Source organism: Dreissena polymorpha, unplaced genomic scaffold (genome assembly GCF_020536995.1).
Source record: "Dreissena polymorpha isolate Duluth1 unplaced genomic scaffold, UMN_Dpol_1.0 chrUn003, whole genome shotgun sequence".
Classification (NCBI taxonomy): Eukaryota; Metazoa; Mollusca; class Bivalvia; order Myida; family Dreissenidae; genus Dreissena; species Dreissena polymorpha.
In genome coordinates, this window is record NW_026273317.1 from 922,370 (window position 1) to 938,936 (window position 16,567).

The 16,567-nt window shown below is 35.8% G+C and overlaps 1 protein-coding gene across 2 annotated transcripts in view; it reads left to right on the forward strand.

Moving 5' to 3' along the window:
- The window catches only part of LOC127863233 (integrin alpha-8-like), a 95,397-nt gene that overhangs the window by 62,518 nt on the left and 16,312 nt on the right, over positions 1–16,567 (forward strand). For both annotated transcript variants that reach the window (XM_052402615.1, XM_052402616.1), the window contains exons 11-21: positions 2,626–2,737; positions 3,020–3,128; positions 5,206–5,303; positions 5,588–5,724; positions 8,453–8,572; positions 8,794–8,998; positions 11,329–11,460; positions 12,291–12,358; positions 13,730–13,877; positions 15,181–15,264; positions 16,143–16,222. In XM_052402615.1, coding sequence (XP_052258575.1) covers positions 2,626–2,737; positions 3,020–3,128; positions 5,206–5,303; positions 5,588–5,724; positions 8,453–8,572; positions 8,794–8,998; positions 11,329–11,460; positions 12,291–12,358; positions 13,730–13,877; positions 15,181–15,264; positions 16,143–16,222 — 1,293 coding nt within the window. The remainder of the gene's footprint in view (positions 1–2,625; positions 2,738–3,019; positions 3,129–5,205; positions 5,304–5,587; positions 5,725–8,452; positions 8,573–8,793; positions 8,999–11,328; positions 11,461–12,290; positions 12,359–13,729; positions 13,878–15,180; positions 15,265–16,142; positions 16,223–16,567) is intronic.

Genomic DNA, 16,567 nt, shown 5'->3' on the forward strand with positions numbered 1-16,567 from the left:
CATCTGTTAAAAACAGAGTTATGGCCCTTTGTATCTTGAAAAAATGCCTTTTACTAAAGGCACTTTTGTGTCCGGAGCCATATCTTGGAAGTGCTTTGGCGGATTTCATTGAAACTTGGAATGAGTATATATATGCATAAGAGGATGATGCACACCAAATGGCATTGTACACCATCTGTTAAAAACAGAGTTATGGCCCTTTGTATCTTGAAAAAATGCCTTTAATTATAGGCACTTTTGTGTCCGGAGCCATATCTTGGAAGTGCTTTGGCGGATTTCATTGAAACTTAGTATGAGTATATATATGTATAAGAGGATGATTCACGCCAAATGGCATTGTACACCATCTGTTAAAAACAGAGTTATGGCCCTTTGTATCTTGAAAAATGCCTTTTACTATAGGCGATTTTGTGTCCGGAGCCATATCTTGGAAGTGCTTTGGTGGATTTCATGGAAACTTGGTATGAGTATATATATGCATAAGAGGATGATGCATGCCAAATGGCATTGTATACTATCTGTTAAAAACAGAGTAATGGCCCTTTGTATCTTGAAAAAATGCTTTTTACTATAGGCACTTTTGTTTCCGGAGCCATATCTTGGAAGTGCTTTGGCGGATTTCATTGAAACTTGGTATGAGTATATATCCCCTGCCAGAGGCGGAGGGATATTGTTTTGGCGTTGTCCGTCTGGCTGTCCAGCTGTCCGTCCGTCACTTTTGTGTCCGGAGCCATATCTTGGAAGTGCTTTGGCGTATTTCATTGAAACTTGGTATGAGTATATATAAGCATAAGAGGATGATTCATGCCAAATGGCATTGTACACCATCTGTTAAAACCAGAGTTATGGCCCTTTGTATCTTGAAAAAATGCTTTTTACTTTAGGCACTTTTGTGTCCGGAGCCATATCTTTTTTAACATAACAGATGTTCTGTTCACTCTGCAACACTCTGAAAATTGAGTGTATATAAACATTGAATGTTTTTGTGGAAAACGCACGACTTATTAATTCACCTAAATAAATTTTGAAGGCTGAAGAACCTTCCTCTGTCTTAGTTTTGAGTTATTGTCCTCCGTCCGTCCATCTGTCAGTATGTTCATCCGTCCGATTTTACCCATCCTCAAACAAAGCATATGTTGCGGGGGATATCAATTCTACGAATTTGCTTGTTTTTATTCAATGTTAACCTAGTATAATGTGTACCATGAAAGTATTCTCTGCAACATTTGAGGTATAATACATCTTTATGAAGTATTCGACCTTTGCACGGTCTCTAAAACGGGTTAATTTCTAATTGGTTAACTTAAGCTCATTCGTACTCTTCTGAATCTGTCTTGTGGTTAGAACATACATGCCATACATCCCGGATTGTCCGGGATTGTCCCGGAAATGAAGAACATGTCCTGCAGTCCCGGAAATCTGTCAAATGTCCCGGATTTTACAAAATCCATATATACATGTACCTTATCTTAGGCTTAACTGCGCCTCGAATCTGTGTTCCCACTAATCTGCAGCGTCTCCATGGCAATGCCTACCCAAATAGGTGACAACGCTACGTGTCAAAATCGATCAATTACCAGGGTTCCTCTTATCATAACTTTTGTCTCACGTTCGCAATCAAATCGAAAAGGCGGCATCGTTTAATGTGGTTAGTAAGTGGCTTGAATACATGTATACTGATTTTATGGCAGTTTGTTGACGCACAATTTAAATGAGCGACAACACTCGTAAGCAGTCATACCTGTACCTGCAGTAAGATCATGCAGACGACGAGTGACGTAATTTTCATACGCGTGTGATTTTATTGCAGTTTGTTGAATTAATTACGCACAACTGTAAATGTTTTGTTCAATTCTCAAATGAGCATCATCAAGTTGTAATACGAAACACGCTTCCCAATTTTAATGCTTACGCGACATCAACAAATACAAGCGTCAAAAAAAAAGTGCTTTATCCTTTGTCTCAAAGCGCGCGAAAATTATGCAGACATGTAGGACGTCGCATGGAAAGTGTGGGTATATTTTGTGTTGTATAAAAACATGAACATCACGTCAGGCAATTTAAGCGTGTTCAGTGGGGGAAAAACGCCCTGATTGGACGTAATTTCATCACATCTTTAAATAGTATAAAATGCGCTAGGACGTTTTAAGCGGCCTTGGATACGCCCAAGTGTTTCATGCAGATGACGTTACATGTACACAAAAGCACAAAATTTGGTGCTCTTTTCTTACACGAAAAACACGTGGCTTGTATCTAGTAATGGAAGTAGTAATGTTTAATTTGACGTTAATAGAACTAGTGTATTTCGGATAGGCTTTCGAACATAGCAATTTACGATATAAAAAAAATGCTTACCCAAAATGCAATACATGTCCCGGAAAATTGGCAAAAGTCCCGGAAAATTTAGCTCAATGTCCCGGAATTGGTCTGAAAATTTATGGCATGTATGGTTTAGAACCAGTACTTATTTTCTTTTAGTTTAATCATGGGGACAATCCCTGATCAGCTATATCAGGTACTTCACAGCTACATTTTCTACCCTTCTCAATCATTATCAATTATGAATTTCAAATGTTACTTGCATGTTATAATGCTTAATAATTATGGATGATAATATGTTTGCAGGTTGCACGATGTGATAGTGGGGGCGCCACTGTTCTCCGATTTCAGCACTGATAACACGTTTGAGACTGGACGAGTCTATATATTCTACCAGACCTCCAACTCCAATCCAGGGGTGAGATGCCTTCTAGAAGAACCATTTATTTGCTTCATTTTTATATTATTAAGTTAAATCCAAAAATATTTGCAAGTATTAACTTTTTGTCAGCAAAAACAACTCTGAATATATTATACATAAAGATTTCAGATTTAGTAACCCCTTCTTGTCAGAAATTTCAACAGATAATTTTATCATTGACCTTGAACAGTATTTGTTATTAATATTTAATTTGTTTATATACCATTTTAAAGTACATTGATCTTCCAGAAGTAACGCTTTTTTTTGGACTTTTTTCAGCGCTCATTTACAAAACGTAACAAAGACGTATTAGATGGCCAGGATTCCCAGGGGCGGTTTGGTCTGGCTGTTGCTGCCATTGGAGATATTGATTATGATAATTATAATGGTAACCAATATTGATGGTGTTCTAAGAATCTAATTGAAATTGTTTTAAGACAACTTTTCTATAATGACAGTTTCAATAGGTTGACTTTATATTATGACTGACGTATGTTAAACCTTTCCCGCTCAGAAGCAAAGTTATATTAGATATATACAAACAGTATGAAACCAGAACAGCCTGGGAGTAACTCGAAGTCTGTTCAGGTTTTATGCTGTTTGCTGCATGTCAGTATCTTAAGGTTGGTAATGAACTCTTTAAAACTTGAATCTATTAAGAAAGGTTTTATATACAATGTTAGTTCTAAGGGACTACACACAAGTCAAAATGCATATCTAAACAGTTAAAGTGATAGTATGGGCATTTTTCACTGTTGAAATGAGCTGAAAAGAATAAACAGGTCAAAAGAATTAACAGGTCAAAATAGTTACTGTGAAACCATTATTATTCGTCCGACATTTATTTTCGCCTTTTTCGTCCTTCGACCGATGGACGAATTCAAGATCCTAACGAACAATCATGTTCCATATTTGAAACAAATAAGACTGAATTACCGTAGGCATGAGGCATTTAAATCCAGCGTAATCCACGCATATACACAAGGCTCGAAATTAACACTCGCACACTCGCAAAATGCGTGAAAAAAAGATTGCAAGGTAAGTTATAAGCAACTAGTATTTTTTGCAAATAAAGAAATAGTGAAAAAAAACGAGTTAATTGGCTTAATGCGTTCGACGGCGTGAACGCTAAACCGTAGGTCAATTTTTTGAACGTCCGAATACCCATATGCGGAAGCGCGCACCTTGTTTGTTGACTGGTATACTTATCATACAGATACACAGATGGTATTGATACAAAGAACATGAAACGGTCGACTAATTACACTCAAGTTAAATCCGGTTTTGACACAAAGGGGTGTTCATTATACAGTGTACTGACAACTGACATTTCCTGTTAAATGCGAATGCATTAAGGCTGTATCGAATGCGTCGACTTCGTTTAGGTATAATAGTGTTGATAAGCGCTAATTGTTAACAACTTTATTACCCATTGTGTGTATTGTGTTTTTCAGGAGTGTTGCAGATTATACAGCCTACACGCGGCGAATCCGGATTAAAGACAATACTATTAAACGCAATTAAAATATGACGATGTGTGATCAACACCTGACTGAAATATATTCTGCGCTTTGTTACAAATTAATAAAGAACATTTTGATTTGTGTTTGGTTGTCCGTGATTGTAACGGAAAAAGACTTATTGGCAATTGGCTTCGTTGTTTAAAACACTCGTTAACGGTTATTCAGTCCCACTTATCCGCTAATCATAACAAAGAAAGTGTCAATGACATTAAATAATAAGGGACAGTTACTATCACCTGAAATAACAGACTTGTTAATTGGCATATGCCAAACAAGGCCCACCTCCTGCAAATGACTACCAAGTGTCATCTCTCTTTCCCCAGCACGATTTTTTCGCAACCGCGTATTACATGTATTACAAACAAATCGGACGTTGTTTTTTTTTTCAAAACCAGAAATGGACGAATTTAAGAGCGGACGAAATAGTCATTTTTATGAAAAGGGCGAAATTTTGTACCGACGAAAATAAATGGTTTCACAGTAGTTAAAATATGGTAACTGACCAATTATCTGCAACTCATCTTGCTACCAGTTGTTTATAAAAATATATATTATACTCGATATTTTACATGACCCAGTCCTCTAAGCCGAAATGATCCTAAAACAAAATTGTGTCTTTGTGTCGTATGAACGAATCTGCTTGAAAACTACATTTAGACTCGCATCGTACATCGAATCATTTCAGTTGTCAAAACGAAAGTACGGTTGATATTCAAATGCATTATTTTTCTATTTCCGTGATATTGTTTTAGTATGTTGATGCTGAATTAACAAATACAAGTGTATATGAAGTGAAAACCCCAAAAATAAACAAGGGTTGCAATGGACACCTATAAACATAGCATATACTGTTAGATGCCCATAATATCACTTTAAACATTGAAAACAACAAAGAAAACAAATACACATAGATTTAAATTCCTTTATTCTGTGTATACCCAGATATTGCTGTGGGTGCCCCCTATGCAGGGAAAGATGGTCGAGGTGTTGTCTACATCTACCATGGCAGCATGAAAGGCATCATCACAGACATACAACAGGTACAAGTTGTTCAAATGTTGTCATTGTATTCTTATCCTAACTTTTGTTGTCTTAAGGTTATATATATATATTTCTCTTTTTTTTTACAAGAAACTTTCTTAAAACTAAAAATTCTATACAGTTGAAAGTGGAGTCCTTCATTAGCCTGCATAGGCAAATCTGAGGCGACACTTTTAGTATATTCATTAAGCCCCCTTTTCCCAGAATGTGACTCATTATGTAAATATGTTGATACAATTCACATTTAAGGCTCTAATTAAAATACCATGGCATCCTATCGCAGGCTATCAAGGCAGATGAAGCTTTGCCAGGGTCAGAGACGTTCGGATGGTCTCTGGCAGGAGGTCTGGACATGGACCAGAACCAGTACCCGGACCTTCTTGTAGGAGCCTATGGCTCAAACAAGGCTGCCTTCCTAAGGTTTGTATTGAAAAAGCGTTTGAATGCTCTAGAGGCCACATTGATTACCAAATCTTCATGAAACTTGGTCACAATGAATTCAATTTTAAATCTGGGTCGTGCTGTAAAAACTAGGACACTACTACAAGTTAAGCCACATTTATTGCCCCATCTTGCAGAATTTTGTCCGAAAATTTGTCCCAATGATATCTGTGCCAAGTTTATAAGTGGTCCCATGGGGTCAAAATTTAGGCCACATTAAATAATAGCTAGTCCTCAAGGGGCATGTTTGTATGTTAGATCATTAATTAACTTTAGATGGAAAAAGGAGAGTTCTGCACCTTCTTCTTTTTAAAATACAAAGATGTAAAACCTATTGAAATTTTCTATAATTTTTTTTAGCTCACCTAAGCACAACGTGCTCATGGTGAGCTTTTGTGATCGCCTTTTGTCCGTCGTCCGTCGTGCAAAAATGGTTACGTTTGCTTGAAAAACATGGCTGCTAGGGGGCGGGGCATTTTTCCTTATATGGCTATATATGGCTATAGCAAAATCTTGTTAACACTCTAGAGGCCACATTTATTGTCCAATTCTCATGAAACTTAGTCAGAAGATTCATCCCAATGATATCTTGGACGAGTTCGAAAATGATGTCAGTTGGTTGTAAAACATGGCCGCCAAGGGGTGGGGGCCTTTTTCCTTAAATGGCTATAGTAAAACCTTGTTAACACTCTAGAGGCCACATTTATTTTCCGATCTTCATGAAACTTGCTCAGATGATTTGTCCCAATGATATCTTGGATGAGTTCAAAAATGGTAACCTTGGCATGAAAAACATGGCTGCCAAGGGGTGGGGCATTTTTCCTTATATGGCTATATATGACTGTAGTAAAATCTTGTTAACTTTCTAGTTTGCTCAATCTTCATGAAATTTGGTCAGAACATTTGTTTCCTGTGTAATAAAGTTTGGTTTTATTATGTCAATATTATGTGACATTAACTGTATTATGTAAATTTTCATAACACAGAATTTTCATAGTTAACATAACTGTTTTAGTCATTAACACTTATGATAAGCCTTTCAGCTAAGAGATAACTGAAAGAAAGACAACATGTACATGATTTTGCAGTATTTATGCAGTATTTATCTCCCTTGTTTAACCTGTTTCAGTAATCTATTTTTAGTTCTGCTCTGGAATTTGGGAAGATATTGATCATTGATAAATGCACTGTACTGAGGGAAAATTGACTACTCTGCCATTGATCTCTTCTGAACTTTATAAAATAAGCTGTTTTGGCTGATTTAAACACCTTGATGCTTTCTTGAAAAAGTTAACAGCTCTTGAAAAAGGTTGGAATTTTGAAATAATTAAACTCTAAATTATTTTTAACACCAGCATCAAGACATTTTGGCATTATTTTCTAAATTATTATTATTTAGATTATTTTTGTTTGGCATTTTCTAAATTAGAAAGACTCTATTCTATTTCAATAACTTTAGTGAGTTTTTCTTATTTTTACATTTGATTAACTGAAGTTTCCTAATCTCCATAATATTGTTCTTTAGATTAAATTATACCTATTTTGTAAACTAGATTTTTGAAGCACTTTCTAGACTTACAGTAACTTATATTTATATCAGTTTTTTTGACAGATTTTGCACTTCTTTTTACGTTCATTAAGGTATTTGCTGTATGTTGTTCATTTTTGTAATGATACTTAGATTCTTTAGACTTGGCTTGTACCTGTTCTTAATTTTCTGTCGTTGTTCTTCATTTTCCAAGTTCTTGGAATAGAAATTAGTTATTTTTGTTAAAGCTGCCTTGGTTTTCACTTATAAATAAATTCTTTGAGTGTATTTAGGTCCCTGACTGAACGCCTTTAGTTAATTGAATTACAACCAGTCAGTATAGTCATCCTGACTGGAAATAAGAGTTCGTCAAATAAATTTTTCTGCATTACATAAGTGCTCACAAAGTTACATAGCTTGTAACCGTCCTGTGACCAGTTCATTTTTGTAAGCAAAGGAGACCGCACTACCACACCTGGATAGGACAGTTGAGTTCGATAATGGTTTGGATCGTTAAAAAAACATGGCCGCCAGGGTGGGGGGGGTCTTTTTCCTTATATTTATATAGTAAAAAAGCTTGTGAACACTCTAAAAGCCACATGTTTTGCCTAATCATCATGAAATTTTGTCAAAACATTAGTTATGTGGATGTCTCGGACGAGTTTGAAAATGGTCATGATCAGTGAAAAAGCATGGCCGCCAGGGAGTGGGGTAGTTTTCTTTATATGTTTATAGTGACAACATGTGAATAGTCTAGAAGACACATTTTTTTCCCAATCTTCATGAAATTTGGACATATCTTGGAAGAGTTAAAAAATGGTTCAGGTCTGTTAAAAAAACATGGCCGCCAAGGGGCCATTTGTTGTTCATTCTTCATGATACTTGGTTAGAACATTTGTTCCATTGATATCTTGGGCTGCAAAGAACAGGTCATTTCTTTTTATCTCAGGTGAGCGACTTTGGGCCTTTCAGGCCCTCTTGTTATATTAAATAACAACTGTAAAACAAACTACCATTTTGCTTTTAAATCTTAATTGCAATATGAGATTAAAACATTAAGAATATAATTAGATAATGTCACTAGAATGGTCAGCCTTAATTGACCCAGGCAGTTTTAAACGCCACTTGTGTGATCAAGTTGTTGTAGCCTTACACAGTTGCTTATGAATTGTTTGTTAGGAGTCGGCCTGTGGTGCGAGTCACTCCAACCATCAGCATCCAGCCCCAGAATATCACCCTGAGTCCAGAGTTTGAGACCTGCGTGGTAGGCACAGGCACTCAGCAGACCAAAGTGCAGTGGTATGTAGCACATGGTGCGGCTCTCACACTAACATTGCCACACCATTGCTTTTCTCCTTTTTGTAGCAATCAGACCCTGATTGCTTTAAAGTCTGTTTCTATAATAAGTACCTGAAGTGTCTTTTGGTATGGATTCATATTACTATTTTAAAGTTGATATGATCTTTAAACTTAATACATTTACAAAGGTATAAGTATAATTCCTCCTATATTTATTTAAGCATCACTGTGTATGCCTGCCTCCTGTATGACGGGGTGGGGGTGCCAGACAGACTGGATTTCACCCTCAACATCAAGTTTGATTCCCTGAAGAATGACACCAGTCGTGTGTACTTCATACACTCAACTGGCTTGCGGGAAGAGAGCAAGACCTTGAGTGCATACAAGGGCAAGCAGGAGTGCTTCACCTACTTCGCATATCTTGTGGTAAGTCATGAAGGGCAAACAGGAGTGCTTCACTTACTTCGCATATCTTGTGGTAAGTCATCAAGGGCAACAGGAGTGCTTCACTTACTTCGCATATCTTGTGGTAAGTCATCAAGGGCAAACAGGAGTGCTTCACCTACTTCGCATATCTTGTGGTAAGTCATCAAGGGCAAACAGGATTGCTTCACCTACTTCGCATATCTTGTGGTAAGTCATCAAGGGCAAGCAGGAGTGCTTCACCTACTTCTCATATCTTGTGGTAAGACATCAAGGGCAAACAGGAGTGCTTCACCTACTTCGCATATCTTGTGGTAAGTCATCAAGGGCAAACAGGAGGGCTTCACCTACTTCGCATATCTTGTGGTAAGTCATCAAGGGCAAACAGGAGTGCTTCTCCTACTTCGCATATCTTATGGTAAGTCATCAAGGGCAAGCAGGAGTGCTTCTCCTACTTTGCATATCTTGTGGTAAGTCATCAAGGGCAAACAGGAGTGCTTCACCTACTTCGCATATCTTGTGGTAAGTCATCAAGGGCAAACAGGAGTGCTTCACCTACTTTGCATATCTTGTGGTAAGTCATCAAGGGCAAGCAGGAGTGCTTCACCTACTTCGCATATCTTGTGGTAAGTCATCAAGGGCAAACAGGAGTGCTTCACCTACTTCGCATATCTTGTGGTAATTCATCAAGGGCAAACAGGAGTGCTTCACTTACTTCACATATCTTGTGGTAAGTCATCAAGGGCAAACAGGAGTGCTTCACCTACTTCGCATATCTTGTGGTAAGTCATCAAGGGCAAACAGGAGTGCTTCACCTACTTCGCATATCTTGTGGTAAGTCATCATGGGCAAACAGGAGTGCTTCACTTACTTCGCATATCTTGTGGTAAGTCATAAGACTGGTTGTGTGGAAAGTCATAAGACTGGTTGTGTGGTAAGTCATAAGGCTGGTTGTGTGGTAAGTCATAAGACTGGTTGTGTGGTAAGACTGGCAGGGTTTTGTCCACCAGAAACACTAGACGTATTGTATTCTTATAGCTCAAAAATTCCTAAAACACTCCTAATTGTCAAGTGGCTCATCTGACAACTACCGTTATTTTGTTATTCGCACATTTAACAGTAATGAATATTGTTTGTGTCTGAAAATTTAGATACTCAAAATTTTTTCCAAAAGTAAATGTCCAAAATTTAGAATTTAGAGAAACCATGATTTTTTTTATTATCTATTTCATCTATGTTAATATGTTTGCCATAGTTTTACAGAAAAATACTCTAATGTTGAGCTTAGACCATGGAGTACCAATATTAGCGCTAATATAGTATAAACATTTAATTATTCAAATTCAACGCATATCTTGTCGTAAGTCATGATTTTTAGTGGGGATTTTTATTTCCTGTTTTACTTGCTTAAGTTATATAATGAATGGTTGACCAAGTACAATTATTTTTTTAAGAAAATTTTTTCTTTTGCTCTATTCCACTGCTGAAATTATTATATTCCTATGAATCATTAGTGAAAAAATAGTAAGCTTAAACATCAATGTAAAGTTAATATAAGAAAGATATAACAAATACAAGGTTGAGTATTGTATTTGATATATAAATGTCATTTAAGCGAGATTATACGATTTTATCAAATATTTATGAATTTATATAAAATGTGAAAAAAACTTATTATATATATATTTCAATATAAATCAAAATTAAAGTTAAGAAGAACATGTGGCGAAAAATGCGAAATAAGCCAGATATTTAATTCTGAAATCGAAAATGTCTGTACAATCGAATTCGCCAGCATGTATATCTAGTATATGTACTGCCGAAGCACAGCATGTATATCATGCATGTAACGATGTGAATCTAAATCTAGTTCAACGGTTCATTTTAAATTCCTGCAACGATATATATTCATACGACACACAAACACTAACTCTGATCATAATATAAAGACGAATGCTTCGATTATTGTTGGAAAATATGTACGAAATATCTTCGTCACAATTGGCTCAGGGCGCTAATTTGTCTTTGCTGCATTTTATGAAATTCGTCTTCAATGTATAATTTTTTTGCCTATTTTGCGTTATTGTAACATATTTTATCAATATATTACAATTTAACACATATACAAAATCGTATAATCTCGCTTTAAGCAAATACTGTATATTCTCTAATAAATGCACCTGCTTTTCTTTAAATTACATAAATATGAGAATTGCAAAATCAAAACTTTTGTGTACTTGAAAAGTCAATGAAAAATGTTTCATTTGGTAAATCTTTCCACTTAAAACCCTCATATTGTACTCGATGCTTCACTGCCCTATCTTGCCTTGCAGAAGAACATCAGAGACAAGCTGACGCCCATTGTGGTGGATTACAGTTTTGATGTAATCAAGAAGGTTTCTCGGTCCCGTAGAGAAGTGCAACCCATCCTGAACCAGAGGATACCCACCACTGTTAGGGCAGAGGTGAGGGCAAGGATCCGCTGATGTGGCTTGAATGTGTGCAACTTAATTTTATAAAAACCCACACAATATCATTAGATTTTAATTATTATCATCATGTTCAAGGAGTTGTTAATTTAACCCTTTACCACTTAGATACCTATTTTTTTGCATTTGTAGTCCCTTTGAAAGTTAAATTTTATTTAAGACCTTTTTTACTAGATTCAAGTTTTAAAGGCTTCATTTCCAACCCTTAAATACTGATGAGCAGCATACAGCATAAAACCTGAACAGACTGCGAATTACTCGCAGGCTGTTCTGGTTTTATGCTGGTTGCAAAAGCCATATTCACTTTATTTCTGAGTGGAAAAGGGTTAATGGGCCATATTGTCAAGGTTGTCCTTGTGCATGAACGGACAATTAAAAATTGGTCAGAATTTGTTATACAACATGTAATTGCTTCTTGGACAAGTAGGACAATTTGAGCTTTTTTAACCTGTTTTCATACTGTTGGTTTAACTGGTTAATTTTCTTGCTATTTAATTTCTACTTTGGGGACTATCTGATTTCAGGGGAAATAAACCTATTGAAAGGTCTAATGTTTCTCTTGCACCATTTTTCCGTGCCATTCTTGATTGTATTTGATAATTAAATTTATTTTTATTTCATTGTGAAAAATGGAATAAAAAATGCATTCTTAGGTACAAGTATTTAAAAACAGATATGCAATTTATAATTTAAAATTTTAAAACATGGAAAAACCTATAAAAAAGATCTCTTTACACTTACTCATTTTCTTTATTGCCTTTTTCATGTATGTATGTGTATATTTGTAATTATTTTACAAAATTCAGGCCAGTATTATGAAGAACTGTGGCCCAGACAATGTGTGTATACCAGACCTGAGGATTTCTGCCACGCAGTAAGTGACTTCTGTCCTTAACCCTTTGCATGCTTGGAAATTTGTCGTCTGCTAAAATGTTGTCTGCTGAATTTCTAAAATTTGCATTTTTATGTCCCCCACTATAGTAGTGGGGGACATATTGTTTTTGCCCTGTCTGTCTGTTGGTCTGTTTGGCCCAACTTTAACATTTTGCAATAACTTTTGCTACATTGAACTTAGCAACTTCATATTTGGCATGCATATGTATCTCATGAAGCTGCACATTTTGAGTGGTGAAAGGTCAAGGTCAAGGTCATCCTTTAAGGTCAGAGGTCAAATATATGTGGCCAAAATCGCTCATTTTATGAATACTTTTGCAATATTGAAGATAGCAACTTGATATTTGGCATGCATGTGTATCTCATGGAGCTGCACATTTTGAGTGGTGAAAGGTCAAGGTCAAGGTCATACTTCAAGGTCAGAGGTCAAATATATGTGGCCCAAATCGCTTATTTTATGAATACTTTTGCAATTTTGAAGATAGCAACTTGATATTTGGCATGCATGTGTATCTCATGGAGCTGCACATTTTGAGTGGTAAAAGGTCAAGGTCAAGGTCATCCTTCACAAGGTCAAGGTCATCTTCCAAGGTCAAACGTCATATAGGGGGACATTGTGTTTCACAAACGCATCTTGTTGTTGATTTTTTTCAAGGATACTTTCAGAATAGCAAACAGTTTGGATCCTGATGAGACGCCATGTTCTGTGGCGTCTTGTCTGGATCCAAACTGTTTGCAAAGGCCTTCAAAATTTGGTTCCAGCACTGAAAGGATTAAAGATGGAAGAAAGAAAATTGTACGAATGCTTTGTTTAAAAATATTTACGTGAAGAGCTGCATTGCATCAATAGTTTTTTCAAGTCCGTGATTTATCCATTAGCAGATTTAAACCAGTACTTGGCGTCTTTGGATAAAGATCAATCAATCAGTTTGTGTGGAGTGGGCCTCAATGTAAACACATCCTGATCACATAGCTGGAACTGCATCCAAAACACTATTGGATGTTTGAGAATTTGATACATTTGATCTCAAAATAAGCTACAGTTAACACAAAAATAAACAACTTAATACATGTTGTTCATGATACTCCTGGTCACAAGATGGACACCAGTATTAATTGTACAGCTGTGATCAATACTGTTTGACATGGGGTATGTTGTGTGTCATGATGGCTGTATAACATGGAATGCAACGTTTGGGATGTTATGGCTCACTTGGTGTGTGTATGACTGAGTATGACTGGGTCGTTATGATATGTTCAGGTCCTATGACAGATTGTGTGATGTCTCAGTGTGTATTATCATAATATTTTCTGGACCTGTCACTAAGTGAGATCTTCATAACCCTTTCAGGACCCTAGACTACTACACACTGGGTGAGGAGAAGGAGGTGGAGATACTAGTGTTCATTGAGAACAGAGGCGAGGATGCCTTCGAAGCTATGCTCAACATCACATTTCCAGAGGGGGTCACCTTCAACAAGATCAAGGACAAGAAATTTGTGAGTATATGATTGCATACAGGGAAGTGATTTCTCCTGTTTTCACATCTTTTCCTTCTTAATACCAAAGTAACTTTACAGATGGTTCGTAAAATCGCTAGGTCACCAATACTTGATAGAGAAGATTTGATGATTACAATAAGGGACAGAAGAGGCTATTTTCTCCCCTTAGATGTTTCCCAAGTTATTCTCCAGTGCATTGTATGAATATTTGGGGAAAAAAAAACAACGGGAAACATGTTCGTATACTTAAGAAAACATATGATTCGAAATCAGCAAAAATAAAACATGCCAAGAAAAAAGTGAAATAACAGCTTGTCAGTTAACTACCTTAATTACTCTAAGTTTTTGGACATTCATAATTTTTGGAAAGGCCCTTTTTTAGCAAAAATAATTATGTTGCGTGACTCACAATTTTTGGACTTACAGGTTGTTGTCCATAAATGGTGACTCTAAATTTTCTGATAAAATAATTTGTGGTGCTATTTTGCCAGATTTGGCAGATGAATGCAAGTGGACAATGGACCATGACATTTGCCCTATTGGGTTAATTATCATGTATACCTGTAGTAAACAATGGTTCCACCCAACAGCAATTGAAATTGTATCGTTTTAAGGAAGCAGTGTGTTTATTTTTTTATATATTTTTGTTTGTATAGCATTTCAGGTAAGACATTGCAAAAATGGGAAGTTGTATTTATTTCAAAGCATAGAAAGAAGCGTGGGGCACAATTAATTATTGCATTTATTTATTGCTTTTATTTCAATATAATGATTTACAAACAAGCAAAAAATACATGTCTCTTAATCGTCTGACACCTAACTTTTATTAATATTTTTCTATACAAATTTTTGAACCAAAAATATATATTTTGTGTGCGTCTGAAAACTTAGAGTATTTAGGGTAATAAACAAAGTAAAGTTCTTTTTGAGTGTGTCAAAGGTGATTTGTTCAAACAAGTTTTATAGTTTGAAGTGAATCATTTTGATTATGCAACAGTTAGAAGATATTATTTACTACTGAATTTATAAAAACATTCATTGTTCTATCTTTGCTGGGATGTATGTGCTGATCATTTATAAATTTTGTAAAAGTTTTTTATCAATGTTTTTTAAAATTTTATTTCCATTTATTAATGTAATAGTTTCTTGTACAGGCCTGATGATCTTAAACAGTAAGGATTTAGATGCTTTTTGCAAAATATTCTGATCTATGATTTTACACTTTGACTTTCGTTTAAACTTGGCATTTCATTTTAGTTAATAATGTGTATGTACCTATGTGATACGTTTTTTTCCCCAGGAAATTCCTGTTTTCTGTGATGTATCCAGTGATAAAAGCTTTGTTGTCTGTGACCTTGGTAACCCACTTCCTTCAAGGTCAAGGGTAAGTTTGTATTCATGAAGACCTTACGTGGACTTAGTTGGCCTATTTTTCTTTTTTGGGATCCAATTTGCTCTTTGAACCTGATAGTGCTGTCCTAAATTGAAATTAATTACTTTATTGATTGGTTCAGATATAATCCTTGGGCCAATTCTGACTTACATATTATACGATTTTTGATGGAAGAATAAAACAAAATATAAATATGAAAACTACGCATGACATGGCTGTAAGAATGGTTTTATGAGATCTTTTCTTGTTATTTGTTTCCAATTCATATTTTTCATCTTCGTTAACTCTTTCAGTGCTGGAACCGAATTTTGAATGCCTTTGCAAACAGTTTGGATCCAGATGAGACGCCACAGAACGTGGCGTGTCATCAGGATCCAAACTGTTTGCTATTCTGATAGTATTCTTTGAAAAAATATCGAAGAAAATGCTAATTTTAGAAATTCAGCAAACAACATTTTAGCAGACGACAAATTTCCCAGCATGCAAAGGGTTAATTTGAATGATTTGTGAATAGCTGGTTTCCAGCATTTTTGTAAAAAATATAAGATTTTTGATTAGTTATTAGCTTGAAGTTCAGTCTTCCATAATGTGTTTTTGCCATAGGCAAAAGTGGGACTGTATTTGTGACACCATTGACTTTGTGAGTAAGTTGGTGTTATTGGCATTATGGAATATGAGATTTTGTTTCATTTGTCAGTGTGATGCAAAACACAATTTGTTTTTTTGGGAGAATGACTGTTGTAGAATAAGTATAGAAGTAACATTATATTTTTTGGTTTTCTATTTAAATTTTGACTCGATTAAACATTGATGATAAGAATAACATTTTGATGATAAGTATTGCTATTAAAATGTATGTTTACTTTCAGACAAACTTTACGCTTGTGGCCACTCCGAAAGGAATAAACGGATCAACCCCAGAGATGGTATTTAGAATGGAACTTAACAGGTACACCAGAACTAATCAGCTTTATATGTGCCTCCCTTTGACAAAAATGGGTTCAATCTAAAGTGTCCCCACTGGTTTATTAAGAACGCCACTCTCTGTCTTAAATGGATTTTTGCTTTTAGAGACTTTCTTTATATGAAAAATACTATAAGAGTGTTAAGTGTCGTCCCTGATTAGTCTGTGCTGACTTTACAGGCAAATCTGGGGCAACACTTTACTCATGCATTAAACCCCGTTTTCCTAGAACCTGGCTCATTTACTTATGCCGGAGCTTATTGTGCATGCAGTATTGATTGCATAGAATATGACAAGAGATCCACACCATAGAACCAATGTTGTTAGATT